This window comes from Varroa destructor, unplaced genomic scaffold (genome assembly GCF_002443255.2).
Source record: "Varroa destructor unplaced genomic scaffold, Vdes_3.0 BEIS01000005.1, whole genome shotgun sequence".
Taxonomy (NCBI): domain Eukaryota; kingdom Metazoa; phylum Arthropoda; class Arachnida; order Mesostigmata; family Varroidae; genus Varroa; species Varroa destructor.
The window spans coordinates 34,099,007-34,123,437 of NW_019211458.1; the positions used below are offsets into that span (position 1 = coordinate 34,099,007).

The 24,431-nt window shown below is 40.6% G+C and overlaps 1 protein-coding gene across 3 annotated transcripts; it reads left to right on the forward strand.

The window, feature by feature from the left end:
- The first annotated feature begins 12,734 nt into the window (after positions 1 to 12,734).
- Positions 12,735 to 24,031, forward strand: LOC111251720 (uncharacterized). Of its 3 annotated transcripts, none has more exons than XM_086991057.1 (10): positions 12,735 to 13,368; positions 15,177 to 15,224; positions 15,736 to 15,845; positions 16,151 to 16,264; positions 16,688 to 16,803; positions 16,951 to 17,097; positions 17,270 to 17,388; positions 19,959 to 20,891; positions 21,255 to 21,418; positions 21,727 to 24,031. In XM_086991057.1, the coding sequence occupies exons 4-10, from the start codon at positions 16,175 to 16,177 to the stop codon at positions 21,892 to 21,894; spliced, it is 1,737 nt and encodes a 578-aa protein (XP_086847183.1). In that variant the 5' UTR covers positions 12,735 to 13,368; positions 15,177 to 15,224; positions 15,736 to 15,845; positions 16,151 to 16,174; the 3' UTR covers positions 21,895 to 24,031. The 3 variants fall into 3 exon arrangements, with proteins under 3 accessions (XP_086847183.1, XP_086847182.1, XP_022664351.1); XM_086991056.1 differs by lacking the exon at positions 16,151 to 16,264 and adding an exon at positions 14,712 to 14,818 and having other exon boundaries at positions 12,739 to 13,368; XM_022808616.2 differs by lacking the exons at positions 12,735 to 13,368; positions 15,177 to 15,224; positions 15,736 to 15,845 and having other exon boundaries at positions 15,852 to 16,264.
- The last annotated feature ends 400 nt before the right edge of the window (positions 24,032 to 24,431 follow it).

Consider the following 24,431-nt stretch of genomic DNA (forward strand, 5'->3'; position numbering starts at 1 on the left):
TTATGGATTTACAAAGGTAATAACTTCAATGGGGGGTGCTCATCTAAATACGCTGGCGCTAGATATCGTCAATGACGCCTCCCGTCTAATTGAACGGGCCCTCGTCAGGTCAGTGAAGGATATAGCGAAAGGTATCGTGACTTGCACGTATGGAGATGGCATCACAGGTCTTTTACGGATCTCCCATGGAAACACGAATTGATACGCTGAACGGTTAGATTCAACATGCTGAGAGACTTGCAACCTTGAAATTGTTATTTTCTCTATTTACAAATACGGTAATTGATTTCGATTGATATATAAAATAAAAAAAAAATCTGTATATTAGTTACGTGCAGTGTCATTTAATTTGTTGGGATGCTTTTATCGAATTAGATGTTCAGACATCCTCATCGGTACCGAACAATTCAGGATGCTAAGTCGTTTTTTGAGCCGTTGAGTGTTTCGACAAGGGATTTTTCATAATATTTTCAAGCAACTTGGCAGAAATCATTAAAATTACCGAAATTAGAAAGATCGCTGAATATTGCAACTTGGTGCATAGCATTGTTACTCCACTAACATATCTTAGAACTAACTAGTTCGCATATATAACATTTTATATCGAACAAATGGTCCTTTTAAATAGTCAAATAAATAATAGCATTTGTGAGGCGCTCGAAATCGATCTTTCTGTCATTTGTGGACTATCGAAATTTAAAAAAAAAAGTAAAAAGTAGGTCATACTGAAACTAAAGAAGTCATCCAATCTTACGAAACGTCTAACAGTTGCTTTGGAACAGTTGCCTTCCTCCCCCCCCTCCCCTCCTCCCTCCTCCCACGTCTTGACTTTTTTCGGTGGTGGTGATGTCGTCTGCTTGTTTCGTTGCTCTATCTGCCCACTCCTCGTTCATGTTGCCCCCCAGTGTGCGGACGGACCTCGTTGGCTTGTCTACGTGTGCCTCATACCAAATGAGTTGATGCAACGCAGCGCAAACGCGGAAGGACACCACCGAGAGCGCATGTTGGCCGACGGCTTCTGTCAATGGTTCCTCTTCGTCCTATGACAGAGGCGTCAACCAGAGGTCTGTACACTTCGTTCAAAGGGCCCTACTCCAGATATAACGCCCTCAAGGGCAAAAGCTCCCCGGAAGAAAGGACCGGGAGCTTGCCAACGGCCCTAGCCTAATAGGAGGTCAACCAGTACCACAGCGAACTTGTAATTGCCTCTTCGCAAAACCAGAGTTGCCTCGTCGTCCTGCAATCCACTTCGGAACTTTCACTCGGCCAGCAGTTTCAGTGTCAGCGACTAGCATTCTCTTCCGTACAACGCTGAAAGAACACTATAGCTTTATCAGAACTAGTCAAGAATGTATTGGACCCCCACTCAACAACTGATTGTTAAGATCAACCAGTGCTGTTGTTATCATAGCTCATTTTCTATTATGATGGAGAGAAGTCATTCACGATATCTAATTGAATTAATTTCTACAGTAACATACATTAAGCTTGCTAGCTATAGCGGTTAGCGGTTAGTGGAAAGAAGGAATTCAAAATAAAGATAAGTTTAAGTCTGTATATAAATCGAGCAGTTGGTTACACTTCGTTTGCAACATGGTCAACACTTATCTTTATCTTGTGTTATAATAGTTATGTTAATGCACCGAGACAAGTGGCTTACTTTCGTAACTTCTCTTTGGGATAACAACTGTGTATTACCGTCTCGAAACAGAGTTAAAAGGGTTGTTACTCCTTGCGCAAACAATAAGTACGAAATTATTATTTTTAGTAACACAAACTCGCTGCGGGCATTTGAAGGGGCTGAAGCAATCGACGATATTTTTTAAGCGAAACACAGGCGAAGAGTGACCTCTACCGACGCATGTACGCTTTACATCATCTTCCATATCTGCTGTCTCATTGTAATCAATGTATCACAAATCTATCGACTGCACTCTATCAATCCAGTAAAATTTGTCTCTCTCTTTATCTGTGCTTGGCCATGCTATATATTAGATATTGTTTCATATACTTATACTTCCATAACATAAACCTAATCCTATCCTCAATACTATTCCCTATCATATTTGTTTTTCTTCACAGACGTTCGCATCTAACTCCTTCGTAGATTTACGCTTTCTTGCATCCATTTCCTTCTATTCGCCGCATCCAGAGTTACCCAATGGTGGCCAGTTCGAAAGACGGGCAGAACGACCGCCTGTCCGTTCAAGCCGCTAATGGGGGCAGCTGAGGCAGTGACGGTTGTCCTGGTGCTTACTTTCTCTACCGTTGTATGCTAGCTCTTCTGCTGCAGCTGCAGGCCTTCTCGTCCTTTATGATTCTGCTTCCGTCTTTTTGCTGCTTCCAAATCCTATAATAATATCATCGTCGCCCATCGGCTTCGCTTGCGTTTCGTCGTTCTTCCACCTTTACTCCAACTCGAATCCAAGCTCTGCAGCAGCAGCGGCGGCAAAAAAGCAGTCGGCTTCAGCTGGTAGTCGCTGGCTTCTTTCTTGGACAAACGCCATTCGACTGGCCGTTTCGGCTTCAATTCAGGACCCGTAGAAGTCGGGGGCCACCGCTCGCCTGCGTTTGCAGCAACCTCGGACCGCATCCCTCATGGGGGTGGTTGGGCTCTACAGGGGTATGCGGGGGATAGCATTGGAGCTTAACGGAGGCACTCATACGACCCGATCGGGCCCTTATTCGGCCCATTCTTTCTACCACTCTAATGCCTAGCGCTTCGCGTCCTTCTGCCTGCTCCCTGGGCGAGGTTCGTCTCGACTCGTCCCGCCAAGATTTCGGCATGGCAAGCTGCGGCCCTCCTCTAGCGGAGGCCCAAAGGAGAGTCTCCTTTCTCCGATCTGTCCAGAAGATGCTGCCAAGCGGAAAATATATCCCTTCGGTTTAGTTCGTCCTACTATCAGGTTGTGCAATTTCGCACTTTCTCTTGACGATGCTAAGTTCCAAGGGAGCTCAAGGCGAGGGCTGCCGGTATACTACGATACGAAGGGTTGATCAATACCTAAACACACCGGCAAGACTTTCACCTGAATCTCTGGTTTGTCCACTTATGTGACGTCCGTATCCGAAATGTTCCTACCATCATTGCATTCACGCACTTATACAGCGACATCATCATCATTTTGGATGGTCCCTTCGTGGGGGACCAATTGCTGTTGACCGACTCCCTCTTAGCTTAGCTTCTGTTTCCCTCCGTCGTTTCTAAGAGCAATTCACGGCTACTGTGTGCTTTTCGTCCATGTATATCTCCAGCTATTGATGTGCAATAGAGACTGTGAATGTAGGCGAAAATGTCAAGTAAGCGTATGCCGCTTTGTCGTACGTTAAAAAGTGAGGTAAATTTTTATTGAGAGATATATCCCTGTTGGCATCGTTTAGCGGAAAATATAAACTGCTTGTAGTCCTTCTTTTTATCCTTAATGGGAAACAGGTCAAACAGGTTGTTAGTGAGTAATAACACTAATAAAAATTAGTACTATTTTTTAAGATAATGTGGCACAACTAACGGCATACAAAGCTGCTAGCTAAATTCATAGTACAATTAAAGGGAACCATTATTTAAACGATGTGGTGCAACGTTCATTCGAAGTTTAACACTTTGAAAGTAAAGAACTAGCTACTGTCCCGGTGCGTACGTCCTAAATTAATCAGAGAGTCGACGCCGCACTTATGTTTATTTAAATCTAAGAGTTCAGTTGCATAAAACGCTACCAAAACGAAATTATAAACATTGCTCAGGTTATGAGTTGTATAATAGTCATAATGGCCAATGCGAGACATTGTAACAATAGTAAGGCCAATCTTGTGCTATAGGCCTTATGCAATCGACTATTATTTTTGGCGGGTCGCTATTTTGGTTATGATCGTGGAAAATACCGACTTTTGCAAATTCAGTTAGCAAGACATCAGGATAAATTTTGGCTCTTACTTAACTAGGACATCCATAGCTTTTACTGCGGTTGTAACATTAACGCTCAGTTTCCAGCCGGTTTGTTTGCTCGGAATTCTAAGCTTCGAAAATACTTCCTTTTTAATCGTCTCTGTAACTGCTGGTACCCTGCTCATCCCATGAAATTAGGGAACGTTTAAACAATCAATTGCCTCCGGTCATTACACGTGTTACGCGAGTACCCCACTTGAAGACGTAAAATACCTGACGTTAAGCGGAATACCTCAAGTACGCGTAATTCGTTGAATTTTAACAGCTCATCAGACTGTGTCCTGCTATTTCATTGAACTACGTCATCTGCTTGAATAATTTTAGCCTTACTTAAAAGAGCTCATTAAATCAGAAGAGGTCCAATGTGGAAAACTGTTTCGTATATGCGTACAACCGACGTAGGCCTATTCACTCACGTGCTCGTATACATTCTCTTTGACCCGAAGCGTTGTCAAAAGTCAAGTCAGCCACGCCAAAGTGCTCAGAAAACAAGGCAAAAAGAGGCACCTGCAGAACTCTAGAGAATTTTCGAATCCGTGCGCCCTGGTTCCACTCGAAAGCCGAGTAGATGAATATACGCGCTCTATTACCTGAAGTCAAGATAGATTAGCTAGAAGATCCTAACCTACTAAAGCGCCACATTTTGAACGAAGGCCACGTCTGTTACAAGGTAGAGTATTCTTGAAAAACGAGTCTGCACTTCCAATCTCACAAAGCGAGTAATATAGTGGCCAAGCACGCCTTGGAGAGTACTTCGTCCGAGTAAGACTGCACCATAGGGAACGCAAGCTCTGGTTTCTCAAAATGAAACAGGCAAAAAGACGGCTCTCGAAAACCGACGAAAGAGAACGTAGACGCAAAAAAAATTATTTCTATCTGGCCATGTTGCTTTTGCTGCTCAAGCTGCTGGCATAGCCAGTAGCGGTACTCTTTTGGGACGCGCCGGCCCATCGTGGCGACAAGACCGAACTTGACGATATAACCTTTTCAGGACGTCTCCGTTAAAATATTCTTTTCAACACTGTAGAACTAGACATGACAAATGTAGCGGACAGCTCAAAAGAATGGATCATGCTCCGAAAAAGCCTGCATTTGGTCAGTTTAATTGATGTTTAGGCAGCGCTGCTAGATTTCTTATGTGTTTTGAGCTTTGGCATTCTGGTTGGTCTTTGATGTATTACGTTTTATTTTTAAATCAAGTAAACAAATAGTCAAAATATACATAGATTTTTTCGAGCTATCGGATCAGTCATTCAGATAATTAAGTATACGGCTATGAATCGAAAGAGCTTGTTTCAATCCGATCAAAAGACCGATTGCTATAAAGAAATAGAATGCCTATTTCTGAAATAAAAATGTTTTAAAACTATTTTTTTGTTGAAAATGTCTACTTATAGGATTTTTAGTTTCGATTACGCAGGTCACTGAACGATTTTCAGCGTCACTGTATAGGCAGAGTGTCTCAGAGGATACCTTTCTTTAAGAACTCGGAAGTTCCTTTATCAAACGCATACGAAGCATTGAAGGTCGAACTGAGCTTTTCTGTGATCCGTATATCTGATTTACGCGTTAAAATACTGCATTTCTACATAACATCCGTAAATCTTATTCAGTAGATAAAAATCGATAATTCAACCATTACCTACGGGCCTAAGCACAGGCTGGAAGTTTGTGGCTAACAAAATCGAGAGTTATTAGTTACTACCGCACAAACTATACATTCTCCAAAAGAGATATATTTGCTATATATATATATATATATATATATAGACATAGAACGCTTTTGTTTAAATAGAGAACAAGCAAATCAGGTAGTAATATCGACTAGATAAAAACCGGCTTCCTTAATTGTCCTATACTTGTCGGACACACCCGAAAGTGGTCCGTTACTACTCCTAGCGAAACTTTAGTATATTCTTTTTATAGAATAAGTTGACGTTTTCATCAAGAAAACCCCTATAGTGTTGCTGTCGTACAAACGAACGATGGAGGCCACTGTGGCTTAAACTATGGAAACGATTGAAACACGCATATATAGAATATGTTGAAAAATTTGGAACAATTTCATAGTGTTAATACTCACAGATAGTATATGTATAGCCAGTATCATTAAGATGCTATAATAGGAATTGGAAAAAAGCAAGGATTCAACGCCTTGTTTCGCTCATTGGAGACGCGTAGAGAAGTCGATTCTATTTGTACTTTTGGCTAATTTTTTTCATACGAAAATACACTTCAACCATTCCTAGTCCTGGGAACCTGTTTAGATATGACTGCCGGGTTTTGATAGAATATCGTTTTACAACTTAATGCTAACGTTGGCTATATTATGAAAATTAATATATTATTTAAAAAAAAATAAGGTACATAAGCATGCTTATGTGTACAGTACGTCCGATCTGCAAACCTGAAGTGTTTTAAAAAACTAAATTATCCTGCTGGTTTATTTACCATTAGAAATGAAGGGTTAACGCCGGGAAAATTAATAAGCGATTCTCACAAACATGAAAGTACGCGTTAATTGTTGTCTACAAGTTTGTTATGTGCGTGTTTTTGTCAAGCATCTTCGTATACACGGATCAAGCCTCATTTTTTCGACCCAGCACTTGCGTTCTCCACGTATATCTGGCTACAAAATATGTCGTATGCCTTTTCCGTTACGTCTTGCCTACCAAGTTTTCCTCGAAGGAAAATTTCCGTTCAAGGATCTTCCTAACATGCTTGCTAGCACTCTCACGTTGTTCTTTTGTGGCCCTTAAGCATTTCCACGCACTTTTCTCCGAGTACACTGACCAGCGTTAATAGTTGGTATTATTGTATAAACATCGCATTAGTGTTTTGTCGTACACGGTTTGGGCGGGGCACCAAAACTTGGGCCCCAGCCATGCAGCACTACCAAATGCAATAAGAAAGTCAATATTCTGCTGTATAGTAAAAATAATAATCACAATTATTATTACCTATACTCCCATTCGATGTAAAGAGCGGGATCGCAATGTCTCTGTCAGCGAAGCTGGTGGCCTTGTTCTGTCCGAGCGCCATTGTTCATCCTACGCGCGGCTTTAGGCGCTCCTTTGATCGGCTTGCTGCTGGAGACGAAGCCGGAGCAAATTCGCGACTGTTTTTCTAGCAAGGGCAAAAATGGCGCATCGCCTTAGCTTCGTGCGGTCGGCCTGGTCACAGCCGCAGACGATCCTATCGCGTCCTCTGCCCTCTGTTTTCGAGTGGCAGTGGTTTGCAGGACCAAGACTCCCGTTCAAGTTTTACACAAACTGCTTGTGGGCAAGGCGCTAGTAGGATTCGATGTTGACAGACATTATAGGTACTCTAACGTGACGCTATTGCAAAGGCCGATTTTTGATCGTGTCCACAGCTACGGCCGGTTCAAGGAAAGACTAATCGTCGACACTCTAGCATACCCAAACGCTGCAGGGTCGTATCCAGGCCAATTATCTGTTATTAGCCCCCTACAAAAGCTTTGTGTTCACCTTAGACGTCTCAATTTTTTACATATGCATGCGATGATTTTTTCTGTCGTTTAAATAGGATTTTATTCGAATTTTTTCAGGCGTAAACTACATCAAGTCATGATCTGGAATTAGATTTGCGCTTAGAACAATGTTCTGGAATTGCCGAAACGTACCACTTGCATGATATAAAACTGACAGGTGTGCAGTGATACATGCTCCTTCCGTTCTTAATATATCTTAAATAAATCTTCCGTAAAGAAATAATTTTTAAAAATGCTTGATAATAGTAACAACTGTCTGTCAAAAAGGTGTTATCAAGTTAGGGTATAAGTAGCACATCTCGATAATACTTTATGGGAAAACCTTTACTGGTAACTTAACTGAAAAAAGATCACTAATTTTCCGTTAATTGTTCATGCTTGTATCCATGCCCAGCTACAGAATATCGAAAAAATAAGCTATTCTATGGAGCACTGCGTGAACAATAGAGTGATGGAATGACTATCATACGTATGTGACTTTTCGAACACCGGCTTCACACCGTAGTTTATAAAGGTATGACAACTCACCTTCTCTCTTAGGCTTCTACCTACAAACTTCCGCCGATTTAACTACGTGAAACGCTGGGCGTACAGAGGAAGTGCGCATGAAACCCAATGCACGCAACGATTTACACCGCAATTTTCGGCACGTCTTCATTCCGGCCTATCATCGGCATAGCTCTTAGGAACCGTTAAGCTAATGAATCTTCCACAGAGCGTCAGTCGTGCGTGGCGTAACTTGGAGCATTGCCAAATCGTTGACTAGACTTGGCCATTTTTTGTTAATGTCTCATGAGACTCCGAAGCATTGATTCGAATTTCCGAAGCAATCATCTGCTTCGGGTAATAAAACAGTTCTAAAGAAATTGCTGGGAAGTCCCCGACCGCAAAAATAGAGACGTATCCTGCTATCTTAAAGCTAGACGAAAATTCACGTGTCTCTAGCAGAAAAGCGTTTATTGCTTAGAAGAAGGAATTGCGTTTTATCTACTTAGACATAGAAGGGCCTAATGAATTTTCTTTACTTTGAACACCTAAACTTGATTCCATTTCATGGTTGGATTGCAACTGTGTATCGCGCGTTCCGCTACTGTGCTTTCAGCAGATGTGGCAAAGTGTTATCAACCATCGTGACCCTGTTAATAATAAATGATTACGCAATCAGTCTCTTTCTATTCGGAAGTATTATTATGTTATTTGGAAAAGAAATCTTTGCAATAATTGAAAAAACCCAGGGACAAATATCAACAAGAGACACGGAAGATTCGAGGGTAAGAAATAAACCTACGGAAACATTAGTGACATTAGGTTTAATACACGTGTCCCTGGAAATACTGCGATTCCATTGTAAAAGCGGCAGGAAAATTGGTATTGGTGTCTTTTTGGTTAGGCCAGGATTTCGACGTAATATTTGTGAATTGTTGATTTATGTTTAATGGGCGTAAATAGTAGCCGTTCTAGCCCTCCTTCATTTCAACAGTTGTCGGTTAGCGACTGAACGAAAAACACTTTTTCTCTTATGTTCCGTTGATGTAAAAATAGATGAATTGTAATTTAGGACAAAATTTTCCAGTGCCGTCTCCAGCATTACGTAAGTTAGCGACTACTGGATCTAGAAAAGATCTAGGTTAATGAAAAGCAAGGAAAATTATCTTGAAATCAATCTAATTCCAATCCGATTAAGGATTCAAACTCGAAACAGATGTAGTCTCAACCTAGACCCAAGCAGTTGCTTTGTTCCTTAAAGATGAGATCGTATAAGTAGTAGTGTTTCTCTAAAGCTCAGAATACGAAGCGACAGGAGACGATTTCATAGCTTGTCTACATATTTATACATAACAAAAAAAAAAACAACCCCGGAACGCAATTCATCTAGTAACCAGTTAATGCATGCGTGACGATGATGATGATGACACTGCAGCCAGAAGATGCACCGTAAGAAGAACAGATCTTCGTTCGGTCACTTTCGATGAGCATTTCATTTCAGATACATAATTAAGATGCGAATTTTTTGGATTTCGTATGAATAGGCTTCTTTAGCACCTACTGAAGCAGGCAATGCAACGCTGTCCGTCACATTAAATTTGCTAAAAACATGGTATGTTTGTTAGGCTTACCCTAAGTCAAGGCGTAACAGCAAAAAAAAGAAATATAACTGATATTTTTATTTACAAAGTCGTGCGAGCAAAAATTAAGCACTGTGAACCTTTTTACCACATATTTTTTTCCATAGTTGTTGTTTGTCGCGAATTTTCTATGTATATTGGTTCAATTAAAAACAAACCGATTTTGTAGATACTGGAATGATGCCGAGGCACACGACTTTTGAATGCTAGTAATCAATAACGTACAGCTTTCTAATGATCGTTCTATATATTTTGGTGCCTTCATACCTTCCAGCGTATAAGCATACGTCGTCGTTCTTTAATCAGCAACTCAACTCAACGGGGCCAGTCGTGTTTGGTTTCCATTTGTAGAAGCAAATAGGAAGAACCACAACGAATGTTTGTCGCTACGGCTGCGGTGGTTGGTTACTGTATTATTTACGGGTACGACCGCTACGAATGAGACAGCGCTATGTTCCTATTTTGCTGGTAGAACAATTGTTATTATTTATATTAGGAGGTAGTGATAAAAAAAACATCAAAATCAGAGCTCTGGAAAAAATCGTTACCAAGAACATATCATTAACAATCATCTGTGGGTTCAATTACTGTAGTGAGTATAGTAAAAAAAAAAAAAAAAAAAAAAAAAAAAAACAAACATGCCATAATGAGTCATTCAAAAACGAAACTTTTCCGTTAGAAGAACTTCAACTGTTATGAAATTCTCTTATGAAAAAGAAGTGACCGATGCCCTGAGAAAGTACTCCGCTAATCTTTTGTTGAACGACTATCGACCGGCGTAACATAGCAACTTGGATTTGTTGAAAGATCATGATATTGCTTAAAGAACAAATGACGTAATTTGTGGCGTTTATAATATAAGATATGCGTACCACAGTAAGTGTTAAATAAATTGGTCCACTGCTGCTATTGGACCCCACTGTTATAGATATAAGCTGCAACGACAAATTACCCGGTTTTAAGTACTGCGACGTTTAGAAAGAGAATGAATAATACGTGACCCTCAAAGTTTACGTCACTTATTTGATCCACTATCTCGATTATTACACACCCACTAATTATTGCGCTTTGTCTTTGTTTTTTTTTTCTTCGCGAACTAACATCCGCTATACCGAAAGGTATTATGTTTTTAGTAGTATCGAAACGGTGCCTTTATTTCGCAAATAAATTCATGTTCCAAGCAAGACAACCCAATATGTTGTTCGTGAGGAATATGTCGCTAAGTGGGTCATTCTTGTGTCAATGCAGACTATAAAGTAATGCAGAATCCTGTTCGAGTTCGGCAGACTTTCCGCCTCCATTATATTGGAAGTAAACAAATTTCCGGCATCGAATAATGTTTACTAGCTCGAGTATAACGCGTACATCCCGGTGATCGAGATAGGCCGTAAGAGCAAGAGTGTTTCGAGGGTGGTTTGGCCTTTCACCAATCCAGATGTCAGGACGTTCAGTGAAGATACAGTAAACATTGGCCATTATACTGACTCGAAGAGCTGAAGAATTTCAATCCATTTATGCATCCATTCGCGTGTACCTTATCGTTTTTCGCAGGCTTCGTTTAGCATATTTTACATTAGTGTTAATAAGACCATTTTATAGCGGTGAATCGTCGAGATTTATTTTATACTGGACACAGACTGTGCTTAAGGTTATATATCGACGTTTACTTTATCTAACATTATTAGATATTGATATGAATTCCTTCTCCTTGAGGTTTTCGGGAAATTCTTGAGGTACATATTAGGGACCGCATATGCTCTAATGAATCAGTATATTGATTTGGCTTTATTAGGAGACTGTGTTAAGGTAGAACATGGCTGATCTCTCAGGTGCGATATTGATGTGAAGAATTTTGGCACAGAGCCTCATATAGATCCGTGATGTTCAGCTGGGTTGTCGCCGTTCGTGATAATATTCCACGTAAGCTTCAAAATAAAATTTTCAGTCCGCTAAAGCAAAGTGCGATTTCTAAAAATATTGATTACTTTGTCTCAGTTGTATAGTCGTCAGTGAGTCATGGCTACCCGGAACAGTAACGCCGATGCCGTTATGATTCTGAGAAGAAAAGTCAAGATTACACAAGGCCGATAGTCTCGGTTGAATCGTGCATTCTTACGTGAACCGCCACGTTTACGCGAAAAGGTATAAGTTCCATGAGAAACAAGACGCAGCTCGATTCATTAATATTTTACTATTCGCTACCTCCATCGGTTTTCAGTCATTCTTCGATTCTCTTTCTGAAGGGGTACTCCCGAGTTCAACGATACAATAGCAGCAAAGGTGCATATGTGAATCGCATGTCTCAGTCAAGCATTTGCCTTAAACCGACAAGTGTTTATTGTGGCTACCTTGTATCAGGGGCAGCCCGGCATAGAGCCAATATCAGTAACTTGCTTGTTGCTTGTATTATAAGAAAATAGAAATAACAGTAGCTTTCTTATGTGTGTGTGCTTTATTTGTATTAGAAAGGAAGAACAAGCTTATTGCGCTATTTGATTGCATTTGGGTTGAATAAGGGTATGCAGACGTCCAGGCTGATGTATCAAACGGTTTAAGAAAAAGGCTTAGGAAAAACTGGCCACTTTTCGGATAATCAATTGTACATCGAAATCTATTCAACACATCGGATAAAAGGTCGCAAGAAAAAAAAAGTCTAACAAAACTTGTATACATATTTTTTTCCATAAAATGCTTTGCGGAAATGCTTCTCAGTTGACAATCATAGCCATACCACGATAAAGAAAAAAGAAAGATTTTTAATTTATTTATGCTTTCATGTGTTTCATAAATAGATTTTATTGGAAATATTTTTGTGACCTGTCGCAGTCTCTGATGAGGAACGCACAGCAAACGATCGTTGCGTTAAACCTTCAAATGAAAACCGATTTTGCAATACACGCCTGCTCGAGCGAGCCAATATTACGAATAATGTAGTTTTCGTAAATAAAAACAAAATAAAATAAAAATGAATTTATATATACACGCCACGAAAGTGTGATTTGTTTTTTTACAAAAAAAAAAAACTAGCGATTGCGCTTAAGTTTTGCATAAGGCCACAATTCACCATCTCACCGTGGCCGTGGCCGCCGCCGCCGCTGCTGCTGCCATAAAACGTGGCGAGGAGAAGGACAAGAAGGAAAAAACTGGACGGAGTCAACACAATTACAGAACCTTCGTCAACTTGCACGGCAACACGGCGTCGATTGGCCAACATAGGCAGGCGTCGTGGAACAACGTCACCAAGCATTGGCCGCTCGTCTGGAACGAAGTCGTGTTTTTTTTCCGATATGCGTCTCGTTTTTCATCTCATTTCGTCGTCAGTCTCTCTTCTTTTAGTGTCCTACTCTGACGGTAGACAGGCCACAGGCCGTGACAGTTAAGAGTCTAGTGACCATAATACTAATTATCATAATCTTCTGTTTTTTTCACGCGTTTCCGGTTTACAAAACTGTTGACTACTTCTTCACAACTACATCAGTTTAGCCTGACTATTGAGCAGTACGTCCCACGTCATACACGTTAATTCAATCGGTTCAAGACAGTGTGCCAAAACACTGAAGTTCCAGAGTAACTCGTCAAGAAAAAGTGCTGCCGAAGTACAATTATCGATAATTTACTATTTGCAGTAGAAGAAGACACAGCCCGTAACAGTGAAACTCGTGACCGAGTGCGTAAAGTTCGTAATTAAAGACAGAACCCTAAAACATAGCTGGTCGACGGAACTGAAAAAAACGGCGGCGGCGACGATAAACGAAAGTATTAAGGATGCGATACTGGGCAGCAGCCTTGTAAGTTGATAAAGAAAATCTATATTTTATCAAAAGTTTGTATCAACTATTTTAACATTTGTTAGTTCAGGTAAGCCTCAATCGTACTCGTTAAGGAACGTTTGTGCCCCTTGGGATTCGTGCCCAAGGCGCGTATCACACAAGAATCGTGCAAAACCAGCTGTACCTATATAATATACGGCTATATTATCCAAAAATACCTGGGTCATCTGCACGATTACACGCATTATGCTCTTATCCTGTCGGCTATATAGGTCGCGAGTCTTCCAAGCTTTCGAGCACAGTTAGCAGTCTGTGAACAAGAATTTGTATGGATAGTCGTGCGGAAACGAAAATGACGAGTCTGCCGTACACCTTAACCCATTTCCGGACATGTACGCGATTTAATCACAAACGACGACGTAAAGCCAATAAACATGCAAACAGCTTCGATATATCTTGAAGCTCAGTAATAAGATTTACTTTTAGGAAATGTCGATGTTTTGCTCGATAAGATAACGAAAATTCGCATTTAGGTAACATTTTGTTTTTCGATAGGCTTAAGGTAGTTTTTCAGGGTGCAGCTGACACGTTCAGGCGTTTAGAGTACGATAAAATGAAAAAAACTATTCTCCATTCCAAAGACGTATTAGATCGCATACAGACGTAAAGTACGTTGGAAATGATGAGCAGTATGAAAAGTATTTAATTGCTAACGACAGCATGAGTCACGAGTCTTTTCGTTTAAAGAAGTATCACCGGTATTCTAAGGTTTCATAGAGCCATTCTATGGTTTTTGGGTTTTTCCATTGACATAGAGATGATACGAGATTAAGTTGTACTGGAACAAAATGTTATACGAAAAATACAAGGGGTGATGCCTAAGTGACGATATCTAGATTTAGGCTTCAATGTATAACAGTTGTACATTGTTATTTATAATTTATTATCTCTTGGAATCTTAACAATTAACTAACTTCACGTCATTGCGCTTCTTGGTTCAGTCTTCTGGACACGTCAATCATTTGACGTCACTATATAAACCCATCAGTTGCAACAGCTCAGCAGAGGTTCACACTCTGACGTCTCTACTGCCTGCGCACTGAACTATAAGTAGAGAAGTGAAACTTTACGGATCTCATACGACCTGTTTTTTGGTTATACAAACTAGTCGCAGCCATGGATAAGCGTTCAGCATAAGTAAGATCATCCATGCAAAGGGTAATGCAGTGATGCTCATCATTGATACCTCAATATTGAATACCGTAAAGATGAAATATGACTCATCGTGGAATGAATTTAATCTAGAATCTTCTACTTTCACTAAAGCAAAGCATGGTATATGTATTCTCCTGGTTTGACAGGTTTGTGTTTTCTACCCTCTCAGTCTATCCGGGCGCGGCAATAACCTATCAGTATGCGTCGGAGGATACGGGTCAGCCATCGACAGGCTGGGAGAAAAATCGAAGATGTAATTAGACATTACATTCAATTTCCGTTTTTACCGTTTCTAATCATTCCGCACCATATTGTTAGTAAAGGAATTATGTTTACTATCGGATAGTAGCGAAATACTTTTCTGACCTGTAGAAAACTCTTAGTAACATTTTCAGTTAACTTTTGAGTAACTTTTTTTTTTTAATTGTTCAATTAATTAACATTCAATCGTAATATAATTATTGTGTAAGAATACGATGTAGACTATATCCTTTATATGCATGCCTTCAAATGGAGAATGGAACCTAGGTCAAGGGGTCTCTATAAACGAGACACCTGTGTACATGGATGCGCCACCCTATAAATATGATTTGCTTTTTATCTGTTTTTAGTGCCGGATAAATATCGGGAGCCGATTGATTTAACTGCATTCCAAAAAGGTATTACATATTTTTAAAACTACGACCTCTTTCTGCCAAACAGGTAAACGTCTAAAGGATATTGGCGGACTCGTAAAGGATGGTGATCATCTATGTGAAACTTTCTACTAATCTATATCGATATATAGCTTTGAGCAACGTAATTATATAGCATCAGCGTCGATCGGGATCGATACAGCCAACAAAACGTTTGCTTGTATACTGAAAAAATGTAAATCTACGCGCTACTAATTCAGTCATATGTAATTCTACAAGCCAACAGAAATCGCTTGTTTATCCTTAAGCGGACAAATTAGCTGTTCCCGTTGAAGACTGTAAACACAGCAAAACAATCCAACAAATTGATGTGCATTAAATAGACGGCTTTGTCGTATGGAAATAAAGACAGAACGCTTGCTTCTTTCTTGTTTGTTACCTTTGTTTATCGGTACGTGCTCGACAACCTTTTGGTTTTTGGATGATTGTGTCACCTTTAAATGTCAATTGACTACGTATCGTCTTCATACGTAAGTGTGTGGCATTAGAGAGTTAGCCATAACGAATCTTGCAAGACGCAGAACGGCTGTCCTTCCTCAAAAATACTCAACGAAAGACACTCTGCTGGAAAACTGGCCATGGATGGTAAGTGAACGAAGAAGATGCCTATGTCGAAGGACTATTCCATAGTCATAGGAAACATGACAGTCTTCGTGATCGTTCATTGGGTAACGTACTTGCCTACTGCTTATAGGGATACATTATGGTCTAAGTTTGAATTTATGGGGCATAGACACACGGCACGTTTCGTGCTGGGAGCCAGCTAGCCGTCTATCTGATGGAACGGCGATGCCGGACATAAAAGTTGAAAAATAGGAGAAATATAACGTATTGATTCAGATTTATGAATTTTTTCTTGTAATATTTTTGGCTCTCGATGACGACTTGAGACCTGATTCGCAAATTACATATGTATGGCATTGAGGAAGCCACACAGAATGTGCAGGGCACTCAGAAGATTATGCAACCTATCGGAAATGAGCCAAAATCTGAACGTTTCTAAGGTAACCGTCTATACGAATCGTTTTAAATCGTTGTCTTTTTCAATACATATTCAGATGTTATGGCTTGTTTTAGTATGGAAGAAAGAACAATTTAGAAAGCTGTAGTATTTCAGCGTGTTCAAAAGACACAAAACAATTTACTGGGAATGTGGCCCTCGAATTCGGTAAACAGTTGTTTCAATAGAACTACATAACTTCCCGAACATCCTGTGTGAATATGCGCAAAGAACGGGTGCCCCTACAGAGAAGATTAGGCAAATGTAAATGACCCTTCTTTTATGTATCATATATATATATATATATATATATATTTCTCTCAGATATTCTGCAATATTTGTTTGGTACAGCCAGACTTGTGGCTGTGCGACTGTTAGATACGCGCTTAACAAGCATAATATTTTATAGAGCTGATTTTGCTCGTAGGTCAAAATTCTCCAACAAAATGAAGAAACGGGAGACTGGGAGCTTCTCTGTGGGGGCGTCATTATTACACGAAAATTTATTCTGACCGCTGCCTATTGCTTCAGCCCTGTACCAAGGTGAGACAAGAGCGGATCTGCAACATCGAATAGGTTTCATCACAATATACTAATGTACCATTCATTAGGTAGGTAAGACTTGTATCATTGGTTTTTCCCCACAACTATATACACGATATTTTCACCTTGACAATTATTTAATTACAGGGCTGTCGATGATTACGCTGTTCAGGTGTTTTCCTACGAAGCAAAGATTAACTCAAACAAAGATTCGGAAATAAAGCGAATCGACGGCGTATCATTACACCCAGATTATAATCCATACCTTCTCTATAACGACATCGCCGTTGTAAGGTTCGTAGACATATTACGCGTCCTATCTAGTAATACTGATAGCTAGTCGAATGTTCAGATCTGTTTTTTCTCTGACGCAAATATCGGCCAATAAATGCATTAGTGCAGTCTCCGATTAATCCGATAATTGAACATTTAAGGGTATACCTCTTCCGTGTTGCGGACCTTTCAGGCTGCAAGTGGGCCTTAAACCTCCATTTATGCCGATATGCTTGCCAAAGCCGAGGTCGATCAATGATGATCTAGTCGATAGAATTGTCGTTGTAATCGGTTATGGATCCACGTATGACGGTACGTAACCCTAATTTTTTTTCTTCACTTTGTCTTACTTAGCGGTGACAGCGAAAAATACATACGCAGTAGGAGAAACAGCGTTGATACAATACTCCGGCAAGATGTAATCGATTCCTGCTATGTTAAGGACAACTAAGGATGTTGCTGCACAAATAGGCTACGCATTAGAAGCATGTATCGACATCTTTTCAGCAAACCTGTCTTAGGGGCTTTAGCTCAATTACTGATGTGTGTATCTGTTCCAAGTTGAACTATGAGATCATCTTTCTAAAGCGGCGTCAATCGTTTTTGACCTCATAGCAGTGACCGGTCTCTCTTAGTCCTGAAAGGATTATTAGCACGCCGAAGCCAGTATCAGTATTTGGACATTAACCACTTGGTATGAGTATGGGCACCACCTGACAACTACTATTAACAAGACGGGTTTGGCGGCGGCATGGCATGCGGTTGGTCAATAATGTTTTTATCTAACGATTCGTCGATTACGTATGCACCGTCAAACGGAAGGACCATCTTCCGCTTCTCGACTAATTCTTAGGCCCTGTGTTAAAGGACTTGGGCAGTCATTTCTCAGGATCCTCTTCATTGCCAATTAGTGAGCCAGTAAGCGGAAAGGATCGAAATTTATCGGTGCAAGAACTTGGGAAGGCTTCACACAAAAACGGCTTACGTGACGTTTCCCTTAAGTGGCCTTGAACTGAATGACGACAGGTCTCTTTTGTTATACAGCCTCTATGCTTCGAGTTTACGTCCGGTATCGCCGTTAGGCATTCCATCACACAGACGGCTGACTGCCAGTCTGTGTACGAGTTTCGACCCAAATCACAACGTGTCCATAATATAGGCAGGCAAATACACTATTCACTAAGCTATCACAGGGGTTGGGCAGCCGATATGTAAGTAAGGCGTATGGGTATCTTTGCTCTTTTTAAAGTCAAGATCTGGCTTGATTTTGGGCTTAGTCTTATCCCTCAAACCTCCTCTTTTTTTTCTCTGCCTTCTATCAACGTAGGAATACCGCTATTTATCGCCCGTAACAATTCTGCGTAGAAACCTCCCATTGTACCCGTGCCAAGTTAGATATCAAGAAGTCCTCTGCAGTTTATCTTCTCGGCTGATTCACGGACGGTTTGCTTGCTGTCTTTCTTTGACGGTGCCTCTAGAAGGTCCCCATCGACCTCCGATGGCAGATCGGGGTCAAGTGCACCCTCCCGAAATAAAATATTATTATTAAACTTTAAGCTGTGGTCGGCGAAATGTAGTCATGGCTAAAATGATGACAATAATGTGGAAACAACTCTTTTATTAGGAATCCGAAATTGAAGCGAAATTCTGTTTATTGGGCGGAATAAATTTCAAGCGGTGTTTAGAAGTAGATAAGCAGCAGCCATTACTTTCCGACAAGGGGTCGCGCACCCCTAGTGGAAAAAGTTGCATGATACCTTGCACCAACCATATTGTACTATTTTTGTGGAATTTCTTCATTGAACGCGTTACTTCTTTGCTGTGTTCTAGCCAAATTAAATTTCGACTAAAGAGGAGCTTCATTCACCTTGGATTGTGAGAATTTAAACACAAAGACACTCTTCGATCCGGGAGGATATTATTACGGAATATTCCCAATTATTTTTATTTTCCAAATGGAACAAAGTGTGGACGAACCTTGTGGAATACCGCGGAGATCAAACGATAAACACGAACTAGTTTCTCATGGGTCCAAAAGGAAAAATACATTATAGTCCACTTTTATGCAGCAGTGACTTTTAACGATAACAACACAAACAAAGTCACAATTGAAAGTAGAACATCATGATGATCAACATTATGCACCGTTGTCACGCTGTTTTACTTGTGTACGAGCATACACAACCGAGTTTAAGGAGGATTACGCGGGCATATTGAGTGCAAGTGGCTAGGATTCTCAAAGAACGTCCCGCTTTTCCTCCACCACGATGAGCCAGCCTGTGCTTCGCTGCTAATGTCGATTTTATCAGAACTTTTTCATCTCCATCTCGCTAACTTCTTAATTCATTTAACCTTTTTATCCCCTATAACTTCTGCCTGGACACATTAAAATGGAATAGGTTCAACCTGGCTCAACAAAGAGAAATAGATTACGCAACCTGAGCTTCACACCTAAACATAACTTTCGCAAATCTTAGGGAAAGTGGAAATAGTTTTGGATAAACGAAATAGATTGATCTTTGTTATTCTCATATAGTTATTGCCAGTAAGAAACATGTGTTTATATACATACAAACAGAAACTGACTCTATATTTCTTAGTATCGAGCTCACCCGTCAACGTCCATATAGACCCCTTTAGTGAATTTCTTGCGATCTCATTTGTAGTTTACTCAATTCTACGGTTGGCTCAGTTTCTACTATGTAGGAACGAAATGGTCTCTACATGTAACTGTATAGAATTAATCCACTTCTAGTGCTTCCATTATTAGTGATAGTTTTTTTTGCTGTTGTCGAGAGCTCATTCCTCTAACCTTTCAACGAAGTTATTATTCGCATCATTTATAAAATAAGCTCTAAATACTATATGCATACTTTGGATAGATAACACCGAAGCCTCTGCCAGCTTGGAAACACCGGTGCGGACAACGACATTACGCTCCGTCTCAACTACTCGACGGCCTATGTCAAGGGTCAAATTCCACACTTCAACTCGATCCCTGTACGAAATGCCACAAGGTCATCGAGAACCCTATCCTGACCAGCAGGAGTCCTCTTACGATAACAACGAGTCATCGTATTACTTGAAGGAGGTTTCCAATAGCCCAAAGTCAGTGTACAGCCAAGAAACATCCTATAAGGAGACAGAACCATTTAACGGTCAAAGTGAAGCGTCGCACGATCTAAAAGAACCTTCTTACGGTCAGGGCCAGACATTCCACCGTGAGGGGCAGACATCCCACCGTCAAGGGCAGACATCCTACAGTCAACGGGAATCTATTTGCAACAGTGCTTCCAATATCGTTACACATATTCCGCAGTATGCAGATGTGAGAGGGTCAACTATTACGACCCCAACAACAACTCGCTATAGCCAGTTAACAATTTCTACGACGACAAGACGCCCACAGTCCGTGAACATGGAACCTACAACGTTTCGGACCAAAAGGACCACAGCGAGGACCAGATTAACTACGGCCCGTCCCTACTACCATACAACGTCTACGATCGATTCGCTGGACGTTCAACAACAATCGATGTTCACACCATTACAATATAACACCGCTCTAATGCAGACAAAATACACTCAAGCAGAGCGACGGTACGCCACTTCAGTAACGCAACCCTTGCCACAATTTCAACAGCCTCAAATAGCGATTCCTGTACAGCGTGCATACAACCAGCAGCAAGGAACTGGTCTTCGGGGTCCACATTATGTCGGGTTCGAGAGTCGAGTTAACGCAGAATATGGCAGCGTTCGCCAGTTACAACAGAGGTTCCCACGCAGCGTAAATTACGCCGACGAACCGTCCAGGGGTGAGTACAACCTACACTTCACCTAGGTAGAGCAAATTTCGCTGCGTAGAAAGTGAAAGTTGGAGAAATTCATCATAGAAGAACACTGACTGCTTCGAGGTAGCTAGACAAGTCGATGCATTAGTGAGTCGTTCAGAGTAGCGTTGTCTGGGTCATTACGGCAGAAGTCAAGTGACGTCCCAAGCTCGCGGTATAATGTCCAAATTGAATGATCACCAGCAATTTACATAACTGTGATATTGTTTGTTGTCCGTAAATGAGTACATACGAATGCCATACTTATTAAGTGATGGTCATATTATGTGACTTATGCGCTGCTAAACCTATATGTGTTGTCGCTAGTTACATCTAATTACTTTCTAGGTGGTCCACCGAGTTTATTTCTACGGGAAGCCTCTATGACTGTAATACCGTCAAGCACATGCTCTCGCATGTACAACGACACAGACAGGCAACACCTCAGTCATGGAATTGACAAGACCCAGCTTTGTGCTGGGAACCCGCAAGGCGGTATCGATTCCTGCCAGGTGAATACTGAAACGCATGCACTTGCTTCGCCGAATTTCTCTTGTTTTATTTAATTGTTCTTAATTAATAATTTATTATTATTTAATTATTCTTATTACCTGGACCTGATGCGGGGACAACAATATTTGCCCCTTGTATTACATTTTTTGACATTTAAACAATTTTATTCCACTGCCTTCATTAACAATAGTCAAATTATCGAGCAAATGCACTTACGCTGACAACCATTATCCTTTAATATAGGCTAGAAGATCACTGTGTTTTGTACTGTGGCCTACTAACATAAATAATAATTTTTTCGCTTTAGGGTGGTAGTGGAGGCCCCCTAATGATGCAGGACTCGGCAGGCCAGTGGACCGTCGTTGGTTTAGTATCGTTTGGCAACTCATGCGCTCGTAAAGATTACCCCGGTGTGTACACTAGGGTAATAGCCTTCAATAACTTCATTGAGGATGCTGTAGACTTCACAGCGTGATAAACGATGTTGCCCAAAGGATTCATGTTCAATTCTACATATGCATGGATTTACATCCTCAGTCCTCACGCGAAACTCCATAGTCACTTGACCCAGCGATATAGACCCATATGCCGTAATATGTTTTCAAGGCGATTCATTGCATCGTTTGTGCAATCGTTAATATAAAATCGTATCACGGTATCGGTGAGAATGGACTCGAAAATCACAGTCATATTGAGCAGATTATATACTTCATGGTGCCCTATACGACAAGGAAAATAGAATATATTAAAGCAGATCATGTGAAACTCGTGTATTTAGATACGCTTACTGAATTTTAAGGTGTTCGTATGCTTCTAGAGAAAGATCGGGTTTTGGCTCCTTGAAGCAAGACCTATTTTTCTGTACACATTGCTACTGATTTCTCAGTTTGTTTTTGGGGAATAAGTCAGTTTTGCTGGTAAGGATAAAGTTTATAGGTCTCACAGATCCGAATTAAGGGGGAGACTATATTCGCTCTGGCTAAAAAAGCCAAGCTCAACAGAAGTTATCACTTTAGTACTGCGTTTATGATAAAATTTATGGTTTGAGGTACCATATAGTATGAAAAAAGAAAAAAGTCCTCAAGCCTTGGTGACGTCCCAGAAACGGGATTAATGTATAAATCGAAATATATATATACACATTTATACTTATTATACAAGTTTCAATACTATGGTTCTGCTTAGATTTGCAATTTTATCTTTCAGTTTGGTTGTAGCGTATATCTACGCCTAAATTAATTGCGTGGAATCGAATCGAGCGGCAGACATTTGTTACGAACGGCGAGAAATGTAAAACAGGCCATCATTTGTTTCTTTTTTAGCTTGCCGTTCACTTCGAAGGCTGACCTATTTCGTACAGGATAACAGGTCGATATTATTCTCTACAGTACGATGAGCTACGCCCAATACACACAACAGCAAAACCGTGATTTTCCGAAGTTAGCTCTGTCAGTATAACTCGTTTGCACCCTTGATTTTCTAGGTTACGGCTTCAAACTATTCGAATCGAGGCCTCGAACTGTACATCAACTACCTCTTGCTCTTCTTTGTCGCTTTTAAAAAAATCAACAATCGATTCAGATAAAATCCGTCGAAGACTCAGAGCGACGTGTATGAAGTTACATGCGTTGTTGAATTGGTGACGAATGAAACTATTATGATAACATAACTTACCATACGATTAGCAACATAGGTCCGGCTGAAGAGTAGTGATTTATTCTTATAGATGCTCCGCTACCTAGTCCGCTATAACTATATACCTGTTCTATTGGGAGATACGCTCATTTGTCCTGTGACTTTTTGTAGTAAGGTAAATCCTACAATTTGCAATTGGACTGTGGCTGTTTGAAGTTTAACTATAGGGATGATTTCATCGAATTGTATTACCCGTCACGTTACCTTTGTCATCACAATCGTCACATCGGTAGATATTCTGCTCGAGTCATATATTCATTTCAGCCATGTTTGCCGTTACTCTGCTGTTGTGCACATTGTCTGTACATAATGCCTGTTTGATTGTGTATGACTTAGTTTCCGAGTGCAAACAGGCGGTAAATGAACGTCGCCTTCATTCGCAAACATTGTCACTGTGCGACGCCAGCCGAAACCTGGTTTGTTATTGTTACTGTTACTCGTCAAACAGTAACGTGAGCGGTGTAAGAACAAAAGCCAATGGTACAAGAAAAGGCAGTTCTGCTGGGCCAAAGTCCACGCGATTACGCCATCATTGCCCGAAATTGCTGCACGACGACGACGACGACGACAACTTTCAGATGATTAAAATAAACAAACAGTAAAATAATATGATGAATTGGCCAACTTTTAACTAACTCTGATTGTTTGAATTATGAATTCTGGTCGTTGCTCGAGCAAGTCGTTCAAGTTATGTCAGCCCAGTTGGGCCGAATAACTCTTTGACAGATTATCGAAAATCAACCAACGTAATGTTCCTTCTCCGGCCATTTTTGTTAAACATTTGTTCGTCTGGCTGAATTGGCTGGCTATAATTACTTAGAAGCTAAACGTATTTCGTGACATTGTATTGGACTTTGACGCAAACACTATATCGTACGGCAGCACTGTAATTCAATAAAGGATGTTGGAAACGAAAAGCAGGCTTTTGAGCTGGAGGATTATATCATCAGTTAGGTAGAGATATTGGCTACACTGCCAAGCCTTTTAAAAGTTCCCGGTTTAGCAGACAGCAGTCAGCGCGATGTCTGTACCATTTTAACATTCCATTTGCTTATCGTGCCCGAATAACTAGTCTAGACTATTATATTTCACATGCTATCAGGAGATTTATATATGGTATGTCTTTCCTACCCGAAAAAATTTTTCCATACAGTAAACGGGAACTGAATATTTTCATCAGTCAGATGTATCAAGGCGCTTGTCCTTGACCTTTCTTTACGAAGCTCCACTCGTTTCTCGGTAGGATACAGCTGCTCAATCGAAAGTTTCGCTTCTTCAATGTCAAGTGGCTAGACCGTATTACCTGGTAGCTGCTTT

Bases quoted from the DNA above. Each gene is read 5' to 3' on its own strand.
- LOC111251720 (XM_086991056.1), top strand. From the start codon at position 13,346: ATGCGATACTGGGCAGCAGCCTT. The intron at 14,819-15,176 runs GTAATTAGACAT...ATCTGTTTTTAG, and splicing joins CTGGGAGAAAAATCGAAGAT to TGCCGGATAAATATCGGGAG. The intron at 15,225-15,735 runs GTATTACATATT...TTCATACGTAAG, and splicing joins TTTAACTGCATTCCAAAAAG to TGTGTGGCATTAGAGAGTTA.